The 20,831-nt window shown below is 33.3% G+C and overlaps 1 protein-coding gene across 1 annotated transcript in view; it reads left to right on the forward strand.

Moving 5' to 3' along the window:
• Positions 1 to 1,879: 1,879 nt before the first annotated feature.
• The window catches only part of LOC132557728 (hemicentin-1-like), a gene marked incomplete at its 5' end in the record, with an annotated part of 41,561 nt that continues 22,609 nt past the window's right edge, over positions 1,880 to 20,831 (forward strand). Inside the window, 9 exons of the mRNA XM_060222249.1 lie at positions 1,880 to 2,201; positions 4,189 to 4,550; positions 12,376 to 12,565; positions 14,525 to 14,824; positions 15,275 to 15,583; positions 17,806 to 18,108; positions 18,381 to 18,680; positions 18,925 to 19,224; positions 19,500 to 19,799. Coding sequence (XP_060078232.1) covers positions 1,880 to 2,201; positions 4,189 to 4,550; positions 12,376 to 12,565; positions 14,525 to 14,824; positions 15,275 to 15,583; positions 17,806 to 18,108; positions 18,381 to 18,680; positions 18,925 to 19,224; positions 19,500 to 19,799 — 2,686 coding nt within the window. The remainder of the gene's footprint in view (positions 2,202 to 4,188; positions 4,551 to 12,375; positions 12,566 to 14,524; positions 14,825 to 15,274; positions 15,584 to 17,805; positions 18,109 to 18,380; positions 18,681 to 18,924; positions 19,225 to 19,499; positions 19,800 to 20,831) is intronic.

Raw genomic sequence — 20,831 nt, forward strand, 5'->3', positions numbered from 1 at the left:
GACAGTTGGTGAGGAATAACTCCCCATGTAGTCACAAACATTCTAAGTTTTCAGAGGGTGGGTTTTCTTATATTTTTTGAGGGATATGTTATTTCAACATCAATTTCAATTTTTTAAACTTGAGTTTAAAACTACTGATAGAAATAATCACATCCTTTTAAAAACATCATATTTATCTGGCAATAAGTCTGGGGGTCTGAAACATTACCTCTTCCTTAAGGTCAGGGGTGGGCTTATTACAGGACAATAAGCTGTCAGGGTGTAGGCTTATTGCAGGCTGATGGACAATATACATTAATGATGAGTGTTGTGTTAATTGTTTGTTCTGATATACATTGTTTGACTCCCTTTTTAAATCTTTCAGATGGTTGCAGGTACATCATTTCGTGCAGTGACATAACGAAGTTATGATTTCATGACAGAGGAGTTATATAATTTTCGTTTGGATTTATTTATTGTGTTGTGCCTTTACCAATAAATTTTCGTACAATGGATCGGACTATCACAGCAATGTATGGGCTAAAGATGCCGGTAGTAATTTTTATGATTCTTATACCAGGGATACTATCACAAAGTAAGTACTTCTCCGCCATCTTACACTTTTCCTTACTGCCGTTGTTAACAGCCGTAAAGCCTCTCTTCTACTCATATTCTAACTGGTTTTTATTCATAAAAAGTAATATTCATGTAGATGTGTTTGTGACTACTTTTCTATTTTTCATGATTTTATGAATAATTCTGATACTCCTGTACATTTTGTTTGTATGTAAACTGACCTCTTCATCTGAAATGATCCATGATTCTGGTACTATAAAGTAATATTTCTACGTGTTCTTTATTTTGATTTATCAAAACAGTTTATTTTGATTTGAACAATAATCATCTATTTACCAGAATCATGTTACGAAGAGACACTTATAAATTACCTCCTTTCAGTTACATTTAGAATGAAATAGAAGGGAGGTAATTTGTCTCCCTTTAATTTTCAGGCCTTGCCTATTTCATTGTAGCATGCACATTTCCTTTCATTTGAGATTTCTTTTTAAATGAATACATTAGTGTTACAGGAAATTGTTTCTCAGTTGATCTCTGTTAAAAATAGAAATTTATCATATCTTTACACAGAAATTATTAAACTCTTAAAAGATCATTTCTGATCAAAGCTGAAAAATTTCAATTTTTTTATATCAAATCTAAATAAGTTCATAAAAGAACATAATTTTTTTTTTTTTTTTTTTTAAAGTTCATAACTTGCAATATCATTATGCAAATTAAAATATCTTAATGTCTTACATACACCAAGCTTTTAATATTTGCCTAATTCACAAGATACTTTGTCTTTGATATCATCAATGTATCCATTCTTATTCTAAATATGTATACACAGTATCTGTAATTTTCTCCTATGTATTTAAAGTAGTTGGTAGATGATTTAACTTAGAAATTAATCATTCAAATTGGATTTCTATCTTTGTTCCAATCACTTCTTGTCTTTCCATTCATCTGTCATCAGTTCCTCCATCTATCCCTTCATCATTCCATCAGTGATTTTGTCAAGTCTATCAATTTCAGGATCTGAACCGCAGATTGTAATTGTCAGAATTAAATTCTGATACTGATATATTGAAGATTGAATCAGGATGATTTTAATGTTCATTCTAGAAATATATTGTTTATTCATTTTGGCAATTCAAAAAATTTAATTTCTCTTTGAAATGACAAAATTTGAAATTCTTTTAGACTTGTTAAAAAACAAGTTTGAAATTGTAACCAAAAATTGAAAAAAAAAAAAAAATGGAAACTGCGTGTAGTTTATTAATAAGTATATATCCTGATTTAACTTTTCTTTATCAGAAATATTTTTATTGTGTGTGTGTGTGTCGATGTTGATAACATTTTAGCTGCACCGGGTAATCCTGTGATTACCAGTCCTACCGTCAACATCGTTCGAGAAGGGGCAGTGAACTTCACGTGTGAAACTGTTGGTGGAAGCCCCACCCCCACAGTCAAGTGGTACAAGAATAATGTTCTGATGGATGAATCATCTTTTACGGATTCTTCCTCTGGGGTCTCAGTCCAGAAAAATGTTTACAGCACAGTCATTCAGTTCAGTGACAAGAACATTCCTTTTAAATGTGAGGTGGAAAATGCGGCCACGACGTCACCACTTATAGCGAACAAGACCTTGATCGATATTTATGGTAAGTTATCTGACTTTAGATTTTACTTTATAAAAAGTTCCTCTAAATATTTAATTAAAAACACTTTTAGTCCATCAAATATTCTTGTGTCAATGGTGTATTATCTGCCCTTAGATAATTCTTGTTATCGCTATTTCTTGAGAAATGTAGAATTGATTTTACTCAAAAGTTCATAAGGTTCTCCTTAGTCCTAACACTGATTCTGTGGATCAGAAAAACAAATGGTTGACCAATATAGCAATTCTGCATCTTGCATTATTACATTTAAACTTTGTAATCACTATATCTTTAGCAGAATTTTAGGAATCTTTTCCCAATGTGTAGATTTCTCTTGATTGGCCTAGTGTTCATTCCATTTTGAGAACAACTGAGGAAAAGATGGCTGACAGGAAGCATGTTGGATTGGGAATAGCGAAGTTTGAAGTTCGTTATCACTATTTCAGAACAGATATATTCCCCCTAATTAGTGACCAGTAAATTTTAAGACAGATCAGTGACAGGCATAGGTTTTGAAAATCAAGGCTCAATGCTATTGAGGTTTCATGAGAAATACCAAGTTTTTCTCAGGTTTCATTTGTAAGTTCCCTTTGGTCCCTCACTGTGTCATCTCAGTTATTAGTTTGATAAAAAAAAACCCAAAATAGCAGAGACATGATCGTCTTGTATTTCAAATACAGATATCTTTGTACTGAATAGATCATCTTCAAATACCATATTCTGTACATAGTTTATTATCAGACTAAAAAGAAAGATCAAATAGGGACCATAGAAAATTATAATCAAGTTTAATATTTAGACCAGGGCCCATATTCATGAAACCATTCTCATGCTCAAGCATAGATTTTTTTCTCAAGCAGACTTCTTTTAATTCGCCTAAATCATATAAAATAATACAAATGTCAAATATAAACATTGAATATCACTTTGACTTGAAGTCCTTTCAATTTTTTAAAAAAAATATTTGGCAAAATCAGCCTTATTTATTAATTTTTAACTTAAACAATACATAAGTCTTGAGCATAAGGATGCTTTCATGAATATTTAGACCAGGTGTTCTGGAATGAAGTGCTGTCTGCTTCTCCTAGACATATTAACTGGTAAAAACCGAGATATTGAACAACAAGACCTGAATATTTAGACCAGATGTTCTGGAATGAAGTGCTGTCTGCTTCTCCTAGACATATTAACTGGTAAAAACCGAGATATTTAACAACAAGACCTGAATATTTAGACCAGGTGTTCTGGAATAAAGTGCTGTCTGCTTCTCCTAGACATATTAACTGGCAAAAACCGAGATATTTAACAACAAGACCTGAATATTTAGACCAGATGTTCTGGAATGAAGTGCTGTCTGCTTCTCCTAGACATATTAACTGGTAAAAACCGAGATATTTAACAACAAGACCTGAATATTTAGACCAGATGTTCTGGAATGAAGTGCTGTCTGCTTCTCCTAGACATATTAACTGGTAAAAACCGAGATATTTAACAACAAGACCTGAATATTTAGACCAGGTGTTCTGGAACGAAGTGCTGTCTGCTTCTCTTAGATATATTAACTGATAAAAATAGAGATATTAAACAACAAGACTTGAATATTTAGACCAGGTGTTCTGGAATAAAGTGCTGTCTGCTTCTCCTAGACATATTAACTGGTAAAAACAGAGATATTAAACAACAAGACTTGAATATTTAGACCAGGTGTTCTGGAATGAAGTGCGGTCTGCTTCTCCTAGACAAATTAACTGATAAAAGCAGAGATATTGAACAACAGCAAGACCTGCATGTCAGTCTGAAATCATGGATAGATTCTTTTCACAATCATATATGGTAATGTTAAAACTTTCCCAGATCACCCTCATTATGCCTATATAAGCTAAACATGGCTTGAGATATACATGTACGTGTACGTCAAAACTCTTTATCTTTTTACTGATTATTTTCAATTGCGAATTTTCTTAAATGAAATATTGTGTTTCTTTTACAGTTGAGCCATCCAGTCCGATCTTACAAGGGAACTCATCCATCACTGTAAACGTTAGTCAGTCATGGACATGCTACACGAATCGGTCATATCCAGTTCCCATGTTTACGTGGAAACTAGACTCGATTCCCATCACATTTGGTATATCTACAGCCATATCTCAGAACACAGATACCACTTACTTTACCAGAAGTAGTTTGACATATATGCCAGTTTCTGGAGACAATGGCAAAGTCCTAATGTGTGAGGTTGATCATTCACAAACACTTTCGTCCCCTTTACAGAGAAATATAACACTCCAACTCGCGGGTAAGGAACATTGCTCTTTTTTGGTGTATGACTCTGTGCCACCTCAGATAGAAGTTGTGATTTTAATTTCACATAAACATTTAAATGAAAAATGAAAAAAATTATCTCCCTTTGGAAATTTGTAAAAAGCATAATTATATTTTGTAATTGATTTTCAGGCCAATGAATTATAAAATGGCATATGATATGTAGGGATAGTTTTTATGGACATTACTTTGTATGAGGACAAAATTTAAATTGGCAGGGATCAACTTAAGGGGTGAGGGATATATGGAAAAAGCAGTGTTTCTGGAAAGCATGATATTAACAGAATGATGATATTAACTGACATGACATTAAGCAGCTTCCATTGTATTACAATGATCTTCAGGGGTGATATTTAAGAAATACAAAAGTGTCTTTTCGTTGTTAGCTTGCTTCAGTGTTAAAGAATTATAGATAACCTAGAAAACAATTTCCTGGTCAGTTTTCATGTTACAGCAACAATGTATTTCATTTAGGTGGGGGTAAGTTGAGGGTGGGGAGATGGGAACTTCCATAGATGCCTTTTTTTAAGAATTTCGTTTTTTTTAAGAATTTCGTTTTTTTTAAGAATTTCTTTTATTTTTTTTTAAGAATTTCTTTTATTTTTTTTAAGAATTCTTTTTTTTAAGAATTTCTATTTTTTAAGAATTTCATTGCACAGTTTACATTGGATCTTGGATGTTTAACTGAAAATAATGTACATTTCATCAGTTTATTGTAAATAATTCTGGTTGTAAACAATTTTCCCAACAGGTAGTGGTATGTATCTTCACCACATTTATCTTAGTAGACAGTGCTTAGATCATAGTCAGACCCAACCTCACAATATGATGATGCAAATTAGGCATGTGCTTTACACGTTTAACATTTTCAGGGATAATTCAAGTGCATGTTTAAATTGACACAATTTTAGAGCAGGCATTTTTGCTTTGAATTGTAAATTTTGAGCATAGTGCATGTTTATTACACCCTGTAGTCAGTTGTGCTGATCATTCTTAAAAAATGTTAAAATATCAGTTGTTCTAAAAATTTTCATGTATGAGTCAGTTTTAGACTTCCCAGTGATATAAGTAACAAAGGAAAAATATGAAAATAGAAATTAATTTTTTCTATTTGTAAATTAATTCCACTTGATAACCACTCTTCATTTGAATATGTAAATTTCTATCTATAGCTGTAACAGTATCAGTAAATCGGTTAAGAAAATTAGTTTATGATTTTCCAACGGTTTAGCCTTTAGACTTGTTTTGTATAATTTACTAATTCAGGATCATTTATCTAGAAGATCTAAGATGATGGCATGCATAATTCCTGTAGCTCAAATGAAATTAAGAAAAGTTAATGAAAAAATGATCAATATTTTTCTGAAATTAGTCCTCTGCATTTTTTTTTTTCACTTTTTGTATAAAATATTATAGAATATAGAAAATATTGTGAATATCTAAAAAAAAAGGTGATTATATATTGAAATGGTTATAGGGATATACAAAAAGAATTAAATCTAGAAATATCTCTAAATCACTGGTAGAATAGGTGAGACAGTTGGCTTTTGCGTTGTTTAAATTTAATGATGTTCACTGTAAGATAGATTCAGTGATTTAGAGATATCTAGCAATGTTAAAGGGTAGTACAGGGTTTCATGGGGGTAGAGAGGTGACATGAAGTATTATTAACTTACTGTTTAAATTGTGTTTAAATGCACTTCATGTTATCTGATCTTTTCACATACATGTACAAGGTATTATTAGTGCTGTACACTTTGTGTCATTAGTAATTTCACAAAATTATTGCTTTGTTTTTATAAAAAAATAAATGAAGAAAATAGAAGATATAGAATTAATAATGAACTAATTATATTCCAGGTTCTGTTCTTTGGAATTCAATGAAAATGATGTGTTGAAATTTTTATTGAAAACATCAGTTTCTATAATCATATGTATGTTAAGATCATTACATCATATCGCATTATATATTATAGATAAGGCTTGTACATGTATCATTAAAGAAAAAAATAAGCCAAAAATTATTTTAAAAAATCCTGTCTTTACAAAATTACTGTCCTTGCAGGACATTTTGATGTATACATACTGAATGGTGTTTTTTAACATGCTGTATACACTTAATTTTTGGCTTGTTTGTAATAAAAGATGAACTTCATGTGCATTACAATATTATGATATACTTATTCATGCGTCTGACCTTTGAACTTGGTCATTTGTTTGTTTCACCAGATGTTAACTCAGGTACATTTTTCTATCTTTTCCATATCACTTCTTTCTGTCACTTTTTCTTCTTTCTGTCACTTTTTCTTCTTTCTGTCACTTTTTACTATCTCTCCATCATTTTCCTTGGGAATATATCTTGTGTGCTGCATTTCATTAACTCTTTGTTACACTGTTTCTTTTTTCTGTTTTGAATTGGTTTGATGGTAAACTTTGTGAAATAGTGATGTTATATTTTTTATCCTAACAGGTTTTGTGAACTAACAATTGCTGATTAATAACACATCAGTTTTGATTTTACAATGCATGGATATCACAGCCGAATTCTTTACTGTTTTTTTTTATAAATAATATATAGTAATCTCCTTCACATGTTATGAATTTAATGATAACTCACTGATATTTTATGAATTTTATAAATAATATATATAATTCTTCTTCATTTATTATAAATATAATGATAACATACTTATTTCTTTATATATTGTGAAGCTATGAATATTTTTATATGTGATTTTTTTGTGGTTCGTTTAAAATTTGTAGATGAAAATCAATGTTTTGTTTAGTATTTATAACATGTGTATGATGATATCTATTGAAGTTTATATGATTGCACTATAAATTTCATTATCATGCAATGTTTTGTAATCTGAGAAAAAATTATCTGTTTTACTGTTAAAATTAACATATATATCTATGATAAGCAATGATATTTATTACCTCCCCTTACTTTTACAGATATATGATGTGATTCTCCCTGATAACTCCTAAAACTACCAGTTCACCATTGATATATATTACCTCCCCTTACTTTTACAGATATATGATGTGAACCTCCCTGATAACTCCTAAAACTACCAGTTCACCATTGATATATATTACCTCCCCTTACTTTTACTGATATATGATGTGAACCTCCCTGATAACTCCTAAAACTACCAGTTCACCATTGATATATATTACCTCCCCTTACTTTTACAGATATATGATGTGATTCTCCCTGATAACTCCTAAAACTACCAGTTCACCATTGATATATATTACCTCCCCTTACTTTTACAGATATATGATGTGATTCTCCCTGATAACTCCTAAAACTACCAGTTCACCATTGATATATATTACCTCCCCTTACTTTTACTGATATATGATGTGAACCTCCCTGATAACTCCTAAAACTACCAGTTCACCATTGATATATATTACCTCCCCTTACTTTTACTGATATATGATGAGGTCCTCTATTGTAATTCCTTAACTCCAAGTATACCTGTGATAATATATGACATTTTTTAAAACCATTTTTTTTTTCTTACAAATTACCTTGAATTGATTACAGTATCTGTTCCCACTATGACAATTCAACACACATCATACCCTGCCACAATCGGCTCTCCAGTCACACTGCAGTGCACTGCAAGTGGTGCCACTTCCTTCACATGGTTATTTAACGGGGCTGCTGTAACAAATAACCCGTCATTGGTCAGTTTTGGGAGCCTCCCTAATCCATCTTTGACAATCCTGAACGTGAGCAGTAGTGATGTCGGCAGTTACATTTGTCGTGGCACAAACAGTGGGGGTACCTCGGACAGTCCAGCCATTTCTCTGGCGTTTAGTATGTACGATATAATGGTAGCTAGGATAGTTATGACAATATACCTGCTGATGACATAATAACATATCTGCTTATGCTGATAACCTGCCTGTAGTCAACAAAAGGATATATATATAGTTACCTGATGCCTGAAGTAGGTAGCTAAGAACTTCCAGTACGATACAACAGGCTAGTTATGAGATAGTTGACGTCTACCTGCCTTTCACATTTGGACTTACTTGAGAAACATACTTGCTTATATCAGTTATATAGGCCAAAAATGCCACAATATTTACGGTCACTTTCTGCCTTACAAAATCAGTTTTGATTTTGCCTCACTCCTGACAGCCTTCATACCTGATCCATGACATACTGATTTGTTATTTCATATATACAAAAATCCCATATCAAAAGTTTTATTGTATACTATTGAAATTTTGCGCATTTTTCTCCTGTTAAGAAATTGTTGATCTAATCCCTGTAGGGATGAGAAGGGACTGTTTAATGTTGAAGTGCATGTGACTGAGAGGAGTTTACCTTACACAATACCATATTTGGAAACTTCAAATTTCACTTTCAGAAGATATAACTTCACTTATTTTATTGTTACTAGGCTGCTTATCATCACCATAGCAAACATATCAGAAGTAACTTGTTAATGGCCACAGTATACAATAGCAAAAATAAAAATACCCTGTGTAAAATCCTGATACAACAAATTACAAGTGTTGCTCAATCCTTGATTATCCACTACCCCTTTATCCTTGATTTATATACTTGCCCTCTGATCCTTTATCAGCTGCCTCCCAATTCCTGATTATAAACCTGCCCCCACTCCTAAATCTTGATTATAACCTGTCCTCCCAAATCCTTGATTTATAAATCTTCCCCCCAATCCTGGATTATAAACCTAAACCTATCCTCCCAAATCCCTAATTTATAAACCTGCCCTCAGATCTATTGATTATAAATCTGCCCCCTAATTCTTGATTATATACTTGTCCCCAATCTTTGTTCTATATATCCCCCCAATCCTTGATTATGTACCTGTCCCCCCCAAATTATTGATTATAAATCTGCCCCCTAATTATTGATTATAAATCTGCCCCCTAATTATTGATTATAAATATGCCCCCTAATTCTTGGTTATAAATCTGACCTGAATTCTTGATTATAAATCTGCCCCCTAATTCTTGATTATAAATCTGCCCCCTAATTCTTGATTATAAATCTGCCCTGAATTCTTTATTATAAATCTGCCCTGAATTCTTTATTATAAATCTGCCCCCTAATTATTGATTATAAATCTGACCTGAATTCTTGATTATAAATCTGCCCCCTAATAATTGATTATAGATCTGCCCCCTAATTATTGATTATAAATATGCCCCCTAATTCTTGATTATGTACCTGACCCTCCAAATTATTGATTTATAAATCTGCCCCCTAATTATTGATTATAAATCTGCCCCCTAATTCTTGATTATAAATCTGACCTGAATTCTTGATTATAAATCTGCCCTGAATTCTTTATTATAAATCTGCCCTGAATTCTTTATTATAAATCTGCCCCCTAATTATTGATTATAAATCTGACCTGAATTCTTGATTATAAATCTGCCCCCTAATAATTGATTATAGATCTGCCCCCTAATTATTGATTATAAATATGCCCCCTAATTCTTGATTATGTACCTGACCCTCCAAATTATTGATTTATAAATCTGCCCCCTAATTATTGATTATAAATCTGCCCCCTAATTATTGATTATAAATCTGCCCCCTAATTCTTGATTATAAATCTGACCTGAATTCTTGATTATAAATCTGCCCCCTAATTCTTGATTATAAATCTGCCCCCTAATTATTGATTATAAATATGCCCCCTAATTATTGATTATAAATCTGACCTGAATTCTTGATTATAAATCTGCCCCCTAATTCTTGATTATAAATCTGCCCTGAATTCTTGATTATAAATCTGCCCCCTAATAATTGATTATAGATCTGCCCCCTAATTATTGATTATAAATCTGCCCCCTAATTATTGATTATAAATCTGCCCCCTAATTATTGATTATAAATCTGACCTGAATTCTTGATTATAAATCTGCCCCCTAATAATTGATTATAGATCTGCCCCCTAATTATTGATTATAAATATGCCCCCTAATTCTTGATTATGTACCTGACCCTCCAAATTATTGATTTATAAATCTGCCCCCTAATTATTGATTATAAATCTGCCCCCTAATTCTTGATTATAAATCTGACCTGAATTCTTGATTATAAATCTGCCCCCTAATTCTTGATTATAAATCTGCCCCCTAATTATTGATTATAAATATGCCCCCTAATTATTGATTATAAATCTGACCTGAATTCTTGATTATAAATCTGCCCCCTAATTCTTGATTATAAATCTGCCCTGAATTCTTGATTATAAATCTGCCCCCTAATAATTGATTATAGATCTGCCCCCTAATTATTGATTATAAATATGCCCCCTAATTCTTGATTATAAATCTGCCCCCTAATTATTGATTATAAATCTGCCCCCTAATTATTGATTATAAATCTGACCTGAATTCTTGATTATAAATCTGCCCCCTAATTCTTGATTATAAATCTGCCCCCTAATTCTTGATTATAAATCTGACCTGAATTATTGATTTATAAATCTGCCCCCTAATTATTGATTATAAATCTGACCTGAATTATTGATTTATAAATCTGCCCCCTAATTATTGATTATAAATCTGCCCCCTAATTATTGATTATAAATCTGACCTGAATTATTGATTTATAAATCTGCCCCCTAATTATTGATTATAAATCTGCCCCCTAATTCTTCATTTTAAATCTGCCCCTAATTATTGATTTATTTACTTGTCCTATAATCCCTGATTTATATATTTGTCCCGCAATCTTTTATTCATAATCCTCCCTACATCCCCATACCCCAATTCATGATTATATTTCAATGGGCCCCTCTTCAGTGATTTATATACTAACCCTTATGCTTAATCCTTGATATTCATTGATAAATAGTTGATTTAGTGTACTACCATGAAGTAAAAAATCACCTTAATCATGTAAGAGGTCACATTACATAATTTTTTTAACTAAAAACCATAATCACTGTGTAAACATCACCTTTGCAATTTTAAATGATGCATGTGGCTTTTAACATTGTACATGTGGTGGCATGTTGTATACAATAGTTACCTCCCTTAAAACTTAAAAACTTTTGACTCTTTCTGTAGATTATTTTAAAATCCACTAAGAATGGCTCTTTTTAGTATGTACCAGAGTTATCTCCCTTAAAACTTGTACCTCTGTGTGGAATATGTTATCAGTTATTCTGTGTGGCTCCCGTAAGGCTGTTTGCTACTGTATACATTGTTCTGGAGCTACCTCCCTTTAAACATTTAATTGTTGTTATTAAATGAATCTGAATTACTTTAATATTATCAGTATAAATATCCTTTAAAATTCTTTGAAGATATCATAATTTCAATTGATAAAATCTGTTTTATGGGTTTTTTTTATAAGAGAGATTACAGTATGGGTTGATTTTCATGCTTTGTTGTAAGACTCAGCATGAAAATACTTTGGTCTTATATTGTCTGCTTGAGACAATGTTCAGTGTGCCATTGTAAGTGCCTTAATTAAAGAGTTATTTCCCTTCTTTGAAATTTCGTGTCAGAGCATTACTTTGCCAGCATTTAAATAAACTAGGATATTGATATAGGATGTATACATCAGTCATACAAATGGAAGCTGAAATGTAGCAAAGTCTTGGCCCATGACTTCTCAACTACAGACCCTTTGTTAAAATTTTGTGTTACTATTTGAATCTGTCAACATGTTCAAAAATATTTTTGTACTTGTTTCAAGTAGCAATTCACATATTGCCTTTTGTCAGGTGATCCAATAATTTCGACTGTCCAGACATCATACGACGTAACAACAGGTAACACCGTAACATTATCATGCTCCTACACCAGTACCACCACTGTATCTTCTGTCTATTGGGAGGTCACCAAAAGTGGAACTACTACCACAGTCAGTACATCACCTGCACGAATTTCTGGTTCAACGTTGTCCTTTCCATCCCTTGTCATCAGCAATGCAGAGATAGATGACTCTGGGTCATACAGATGCTTTGCAGTCAATACTGTAGCAACTGGAGGAGGCAGTTTTATCAGCCTTTCAGTGACAGGAGGAAGTAAGTCTGTTTTCTGGCTAAAAGTAGCATTTCTTTTGTCTACCTATAAACAGTTAATTATGCAGCATTTGAGGTAAGTATTTTCTTGATAAGGTTTTGTTACTTTAATAATATATATCAAGATAATTATTTCCAAATTATGAAAATCTACATTAGTAAATTTACTGATTTGTGAACAACTTTCCCTTTGAATATCATTCAATTTGTGTATTAAAGTTCACAATTCAGAAAATTTCAAATGTAAAAAGGTCAAACCATACCCAGAAAAAGCGAAATAAATATCACTACTTCTCCTTGTATCATAATGTAAAATTAACATATATCTCAGTTATCTCCCTTTATCATTATATAAAGATAAGGTAAATTTCACAATTCTCTCACTATATCATTATATAAAAATAAGATAAATTTCTTAGTTATCTCCTTTTATCATTAGATAAAGATAAGGTAAATTTTACAGTTATTTCCCTGTATTATTATATGAAAATAAGATAAATTTCTCAGTTATCTCCCTGTATCATTATATGAAAATAAGATAAATTTCTCAGTTATCTCCCTGTATCATTATTTTAAAATGAAAAAATATCACAGTTATCTCCCTTTATCATTATGTAAAAATAAGATAAATATAACAGTTATTTCCCTGTATTATTATATAAAAATAAGATAAATTTCTCAGTTATCTCCCTGTATCATTATTTTAAAATGAGAAAATATCACAGTTATCTCCCTTTATCATTATGTAAAAATAAGATAAATAAAACAGTTATTTCCCTGTATTATTATATAAAAATAAGATAAATTTCTCAGTTATCTCCCTGTATCATTCTATAAAAATAAGGTAAATTTTACGGTTATCTCCCTGTATCATTATTTAAAAATAAGAAAATATAACAGTTATCTCCCTTTATCATTATGTGTTGACAAGGTTTGACTGTTTTACAGAATCTGCTCTATACAGCACACTAGAATTCTCGTTTTTAATCCTGCTTATAGGCTCTTGTCTAATACAGACACCTGTCTACATCAAAATGCAACATATGCAATTAATCAAAGCTTGTAATGTGCATGAATGTATCTTTTTTGCCTTTATTTTTTCAGTTTTTTAAAGGAGCATTCTGAAATGCAATCTAATATTTGCAATGCTTTAATACAGAATCTCTGAGATTCTGGAGTACAATTGTATCACAAAACTTTTCCACTTTTAATATGTTTATCAGACAAATATTATTTATGATTTGTTGTAAGAGATTTTCTGCCATTTGTTCACACCCATAAGTCATTAAGAAACAATTAAGCCATAAATATTTTGTTTATCATTTATTTTATTTATTCAGTCAATATCTAATATATTTATTGTCCTTAAAGCTTTAATTGATTAAGAGTGATTTAAAAGTGGAAAGGTTTTGTTATTCAATGGTATAACTATACTAATGCTTATATTTTTTTCTGTCATTGTAGCACAGCTTGTGGAGACAGTTAGATGTTAGAGAAATGTATTTTAAGATTTGCTTTTTTGCATTCCTTCCCCTTTTTCTGTTTCCTTTATTTCTCTCACTGATATTTCATATTGAGAGTATTTGACCCAAAATAATCTTAGTTGAAAAATATTTTTAACAGGGTATAAAATCTTTTTGATTCATTATGTTGAATGTCAAGCACATTTTCAAATGATCTGAAAATGTCAGGATAAAAATGAGGCTTTATTTTTACTTGAATTATAAATCTTGACTATTGAATATGTTTGATGGATTATTGAAGATAAGTGTTTGAAGCAGATGACACAACAGGTGTCCTGAAAACAAATCTGATGTATTTATGTCCTTCAGAAAGGGAGGTAACTCCTATGTAAAGGTTACTTGAGGTCAGATATTGTTCAAATAACAAAATATTAAGCACCTTGTATGTTTATCCTTCTTCTGTCTTCTTCCTTCTTATACCCTGTGTGTGTCCTATCAGCACCCTCTGTGTCTATCAGCCAATCAGCTTACAACGTTAGTTCAGGAACTTCAGTAACACTCTTAGTCAATGTGACTGCCAGCCCGGCCATAACATCAGTCACTTGGCAACGTTTATTTACCAATGGTACTCGGCAAAACATCACTGTGGATGGATTTAACTATGGAGGTGGCCTGGTCAGTTCTCCATCACTCATCATCTACAATGTTGACGGAAACGATGCCAGCAGTTACATCTGTCAGGCCACAAACAGCTTGGGCACCAGTGAAAGCGGTATCATGGACCTTACTGTAAGGGGAAGTAAGTACCGACTTGTACCTGAACTAGACCACCATTGTAGTGACAGTAATGCTTTGTTCGTGTGATTAATACAAAAACTGGAAAAAAAAGTCATATATCAGTTATTTAAGCAAGTATCATCACATTGTTTGATGTTTGCCTTAATAAAGAACCCTCCACCAGTTTGTAGTGGTGAGAGGGTCAGGATGTTGTTCCTGGTGGTGTTAACTTTAAGGTCAAAGGTCACATTTATAAACAACCTCTGTTAATTCAGCAAACAAATGCCTAAGAACAGGGTCGTTCATGTCTTCTGGACATTTTGTAGTCTCTTCTCTGAATTAACTGCCTTATGATTCATACAATGTATCTAATGAAGGCATTGTTATACTTCATATCAAAACTTTCCTTTTCTGTTTGTTGAACGATGTTCCTTCAAAGTTTTTTGGTAAAACTGTCATTGTCGTGTTGCAGATATCCCCTCTGTGATGATTAACAGTTCTGCTTATGATGTCTTTCTCGGAGATACAGCCATACTTCAGGCCTCTGTTTCAGCAAGTGTTGGCTGGGAGATCACCACAGTATACTGGAAACGCTCAATGTCAAACAATGTCACAATTACCCTCAGTATTGATGGAGACAAGTACGAGGGGGGTTCTGTTAGCTCCCCAACATTGACCATCAACCAAGTTGATAGCGGTGATGAGGGAAATTATGTCTGTTACGCAGTGAACAGCATCGGAATCAGCAAAAGTGGCACCATCACTTTGTCTGTCATCGGCAGCAAGTATTTCTTTATCACACCACGAGTACAGTTTCTGTATGTACAGCTGTCACACACTTCCACAACTATTCGTAGTAGCCATGTTGTTACAAGGCTGTAAAATCACTGAAATCCTGGTCACTATTAGGCCACCCAAAATTTCTCTACTTTAAAGAGACGTGATCAATGGTGATTCAGTGATTACACTCATTATGAGCTCAACCAATCCTTGACCAAGATGATGACCATTGGTGACCCTGACTCATTGTGAGGATAGATTCTGTTTTGGTGTCTGTTCTGGCTCCCACTGAAGACATAAAGCATAATTAAAGGCCTAACTGGAGGCATAGTTTTCAAAGTTTGGTTATTGTTGTTGCTGTGAGGTAACATTAAATAGATAGTCTCACCGCCAGCCTTAATTAAGATGCCGAATTACTGTTGGATAAAGCTGTTTGTATTTGTCATTATAATAAATTGTCTGACAGAATCCTGAGTTAATTCATGGACCATTTAGGGACTTTGGATGGAAGATATAAACAGCTGTTCTCTACCAGTGTCATCAGATTTCTGTAGGTGATAACAGTTTGGTAAAACCATCCACCAGTCAGCTTAATGTGTGATATGGTATACATTTCCTCCAATATCATCCATGGAACATGGAGGGTACTTTTCCTCCATTGTCATTCAAGGGACATAACCACGAGTGTATGTCAGTCTGCATTGACAGTTGGCAATTAGAGCTTGTCTTGGCATTCATGATTGGTTGAGGTCCATTCATGTTACACTTTCTACTTCCTGCTTAGTCTATTTATGGAAGGGGTGTGGCAGCTGCCCATACAACAGGGGAGGTAATTAAGGGGAGACAATTCAAAAGGGAGAATTTTCTTCACTCCTATTGGAGAGTTTAAAAGGGAAAAAGACTCCTGTTTATTGTGATACTATTGAAAATAAGTATATATCTACAGTATACTTCATTTACGGTACGTATGAACACTTTTTGCCATAAGGAGCAAGAAATTGCAGCAATGAAAAGTTTGTGATATTGATTTTACTGATGAAGGTTTCCCAAAATAACTGTTATATCGAATAATATAACATTAATAGTTTATTATGAATATAATGAGTTAGGCTAACTGAAGTGTTACCATTGACTTATTCAACACCTATAACAAACCATATGTTAATTATGAAAAAAATTGTTGACTCATAGAAATAGGTATATCAGTCTAATGTGACTATATTAATATATCAATCTTACGTGACTTCTACAACCATTTAATATTTAGTTCTAGAAAAAGGTTGACAATGATAAAATAGAATGTGACAGACTTTGATAACTGACAGCCAACATTATCTAAAATGTCTATCATGTTTTTTAAGTGACTGAAATTATTTTTCAATATCTGTGCAGTGATTTAAATATGGTTGCATATGCACTTACAATTTATGTCAGATTTTGAGAAGTTTATTAAGAGTTAAGGCCCTTTTCTGTTATCTGAACTGTCATCCAACATTTTCTATTTATCAAACTTTGTGAAGTTATGCCCCTTTTCTGATGCTGAAGCTTCTAATACAACTAAAACTGACTCAAGTTGGCATATAGTCAGGATGAAGGTTTAAGTCGTTGTAGATAAATGAATATGATACTGTTGATATGTTCAACAAAGTTCAAATTTATCTGAAATTGCTGAAGTCTCCAGATTTCATGAAGAATTTAAGATCTGTATCCATTCCTGTAACACCTGATAAGGATTGAGTACAGTTAACAGTTAGGATAATGAATAAAATACAACGTTTTACAGTATTTGTGTGACTCTTTGTCACCCTTGTCTCTGAGTTTGTAACAGTCCACCCTACTCTCACTCCCTCTCTGTGACCTCTAATGAAATTGACCTCTGTCATTATTTCAATCTCATTTTTTCTTTTTCTGAATATGTTTAATTTGGGACTTCAGAGGATGCCACACCCTGTTCAGAGGCTGAGTTTTGTAGAGGACCAGGAAGATGAATGCAGATTTTTTTTTTAAATTTCAGATATGATAACCAGTGCTTAAAAAGACAATTGATGTGTGATAAAAAAAGCGTTTAGTGATAATGAACAAGCATTTTTAATTCATAATAATTCTTAAATTTCAGGAGTGTGCCTGTAACTGTCAACAACATTTTACTCTGACTAATAATTAAACGTCGAAATTTCATCTGACAACACAATACACCTCCTAATCATAGAACTAAAATTTCAGGTACCCCTACTATTACTGTGCCAACAACATCGTACTCCGGCACTACGGGGTCCACTATAGAACTCTCCTGTTCTGTATCGGGAAGTCCATCTGTTACCTCCGTCTTTTGGCAAAAACTAAGTAGCAGTAACGTTTACACCACTTTATCGATCGACGGATCTAATTATGGTGGATCAACAACCAGTTCTCCGAGCCTCCTCATCTACAATGCCAATTCTGCTGATGCTGGGTCATACTTGTGTAAGGCTTCCAACAGTCTGGGCACAAGTCAGAGTGCTGCTATATCAGTCTCTGTATCAGGAAGTAAGTAATTCAAATATTTGAAGAGTTATTGTCCTTGGTCTTATTTCAATCCTGTATTGAGATTTTCTATTTCAGTGTGTGACAAATCAGTTAGAAACCTCAAAGGTTTAATAATAGTGAGCACATCGTTTTGATGTGAATTTCTTGATACGATTCCATAATTTTAGCACAACAATGTTATGAAGTTACGTAAAAGGATATATGTATTTGTTTCCCGTTGTATGCTAATTGTTCTTCCATTAAAGTATAAACCTTGTTTGGGACTTTTACAGCTGTGCCAACTGTCAGTATCAGCCAATCGAGTTACAGTGCCTCTTTTGGTAGTACTATAACACTCATCTGTTCTGTGTCTGCATCTCCTGCCGCGAGTAATGTTTTCTGGCAGCGTACCAGCAGCGGAGTCACAAACTCCGTAACCATTGACAACTCGAAATATGGCGGATCTTTGACATCCTCTCCTTCTCTTGTGATAAACAGTGTTGATTCTTCAGACAATGGCATCTATGTATGTTTTGCCACAAACAGCGTGGGCACAGGTCAAAGTTCACAGACAACTCTCACTGTGACGGGTAGTGAGTATAACAAAAAACCATTAATTGTACAATTTTGAATATTTTATGGAGAATATCTATATCTCATATTGATAAAACTTTGCAGATAAAGTCAGTATGTAATTACATTATGTCAGAGTGATGTTTTCTGTTTGAATTAATGCCTTTTAATTGATATTGTTACATGAAGTTGTTTGAGAGACTGGATACATTTAATTTAAATGTTTAGTGTAGGATATTAATTTTTACTTGACTTTATTTTCAGATGTGCCAACAGTAACAGTATCTCAGTCCTCGTACAGTGTCAATTTTGGGACAAGTGTTACTCTTGGTTGTTCAATAACAGCGAACCCCTCACATACCTCCGTGTTCTGGCAACGAAATGTTGGTTCAGGAACGCAGTCAGTTACCATCGACAACGTTAACTTTTCTGGTTCAACAGTTAGCTCCCCTTCCCTTACCGTGATCTCTGCCAGCAGTTCTGACTCGGGATCGTACAGATGTTTTGCTACAAACTCTATTGGGACAGGTCAGAGTGGCTTCACTACCCTCTCTGTAACGGGCAGTAAGTATTTACATAAGTTTTCAGCGATATGGGTTTAATACTCGTGTATGAAGTTATTTCTTACCTGAAATCCTCATTAAATTTCTATCCCTCATTGTAAGAAAATTAATTTTGTAATGCATAGCAGTTAGAATATCACAAGATGGAATCAATGACTTTTTTAATTAATAACATGAGGTAAAACGTTTTCAGTATCATTGAACTTAAAATTGAATGTAAACCAATAGTGACATACATTAAAATCATTCAATATTCTTAAAAAAAAATTGTTTCAGACACACCAACAGTAAGCATTTCTCAGTCATCGTACAGTGTCACCACAGGAACATCTGTCACACTGGCTTGTTCAGTATCAGCAAATCCTTCACATACCTCCGTGTTCTGGCAGCGAAATGTTGGTTCAGGAACACAGTCAGTCACCATCGACAACATAAACTTTTCTGGTGCCACAGTTAGCTCCCCTTCCCTTACCGTGATCTCTGCCAGCAGTTCTGACTCGGGATCGTACAGATGTTTTGCTACAAACTCTATTGGGACAGGTCAGAGTGGCTTCACTACCCTCTCTGTAACGGGCAGTAAGTATTTACATAAGTTTTCAGCGATATGGGTTTAATACTGGTGTATGAAGTTATTTCTTACCTGAAATCCTCATTAAATTTCTATCCCTCATTGTAAGAAAATTAATTTTGCAATGCATAGCAGTTAAAATATCACAAGATGGAATTAACGACCGTGCGTCGTCCGAAAACTTTTCATTTAAAAAACTTCTTCTCAAATACTAGATGGCCTAGGGGGCTAATACTTGACCCATAGCATGCTGGCATGAAACCCTACAAAGTTTGTTCAAATTAATGACCTTGACCCACTTTCAAGGTCACAGGGGTCAAATATGTTAAAATATACAAACGACTTATTCTCAATAAGCAAAAGTCCATGAGTGCTGATATTGGGCCTGTAGGATGCTTGGAGGAAAGGCTACCAAGTTTGTTCAAATGAATGACCTCGACCCACTTTCAAGGTCACAGGGTCAAATATGTTGAAATTTTTAAACAACTTCTTCTCAACAACCAAAAGGCTCGGAATGCTGATATTGTGTCTGTAGCATGCTGGGATAAAGGGCTACCGAGTTTGTTCAAATTAATGACTTTGACCCACTTTCAAGGTCACAGGGGTCAAATATGTTAAAATATACAAACAACTTCTTCTCAATAAGCAAAAGTCCAAGAGTGCTGATAATGAACCTGTAGGATGCGTGGATGAATGAATGACCTCGACCCACATTCTAGGTCACAGGGGTCAAATATGTTAAAATATACAAATAACTTCTCTTCAATAAGCAAAAGTCCAAGAGTGCTGATAATGGACCTGTAGGATGCTTGGATGACATGCTACCAAATTTGTTCAAGTGAATGACCTTGACCCACTTTCAAGGGCACAGGGGTTAAATATGTTAAAATATGGAAGTGACTTCTCAGTAACCAAAATGATTAGAGTGCTGATATTGGGCCTGTAGGATGCTGGGAGGAAGGGCTACCAAGTTTATTCAAATGAATAAAGCCCACTGTTTTAACAGCAGACTCACTGTTGTTAGAGTTTGGCTTGCTTTT

The sequence above is a fragment of the Ylistrum balloti genome, unplaced genomic scaffold (assembly GCF_031769215.1).
Source record: "Ylistrum balloti isolate Yb309-2 unplaced genomic scaffold, AGI_CSIRO_Ybal_v1 Utg370714, whole genome shotgun sequence".
NCBI lineage: Eukaryota > Metazoa > Mollusca > Bivalvia > Pectinida > Pectinidae > Ylistrum > Ylistrum balloti.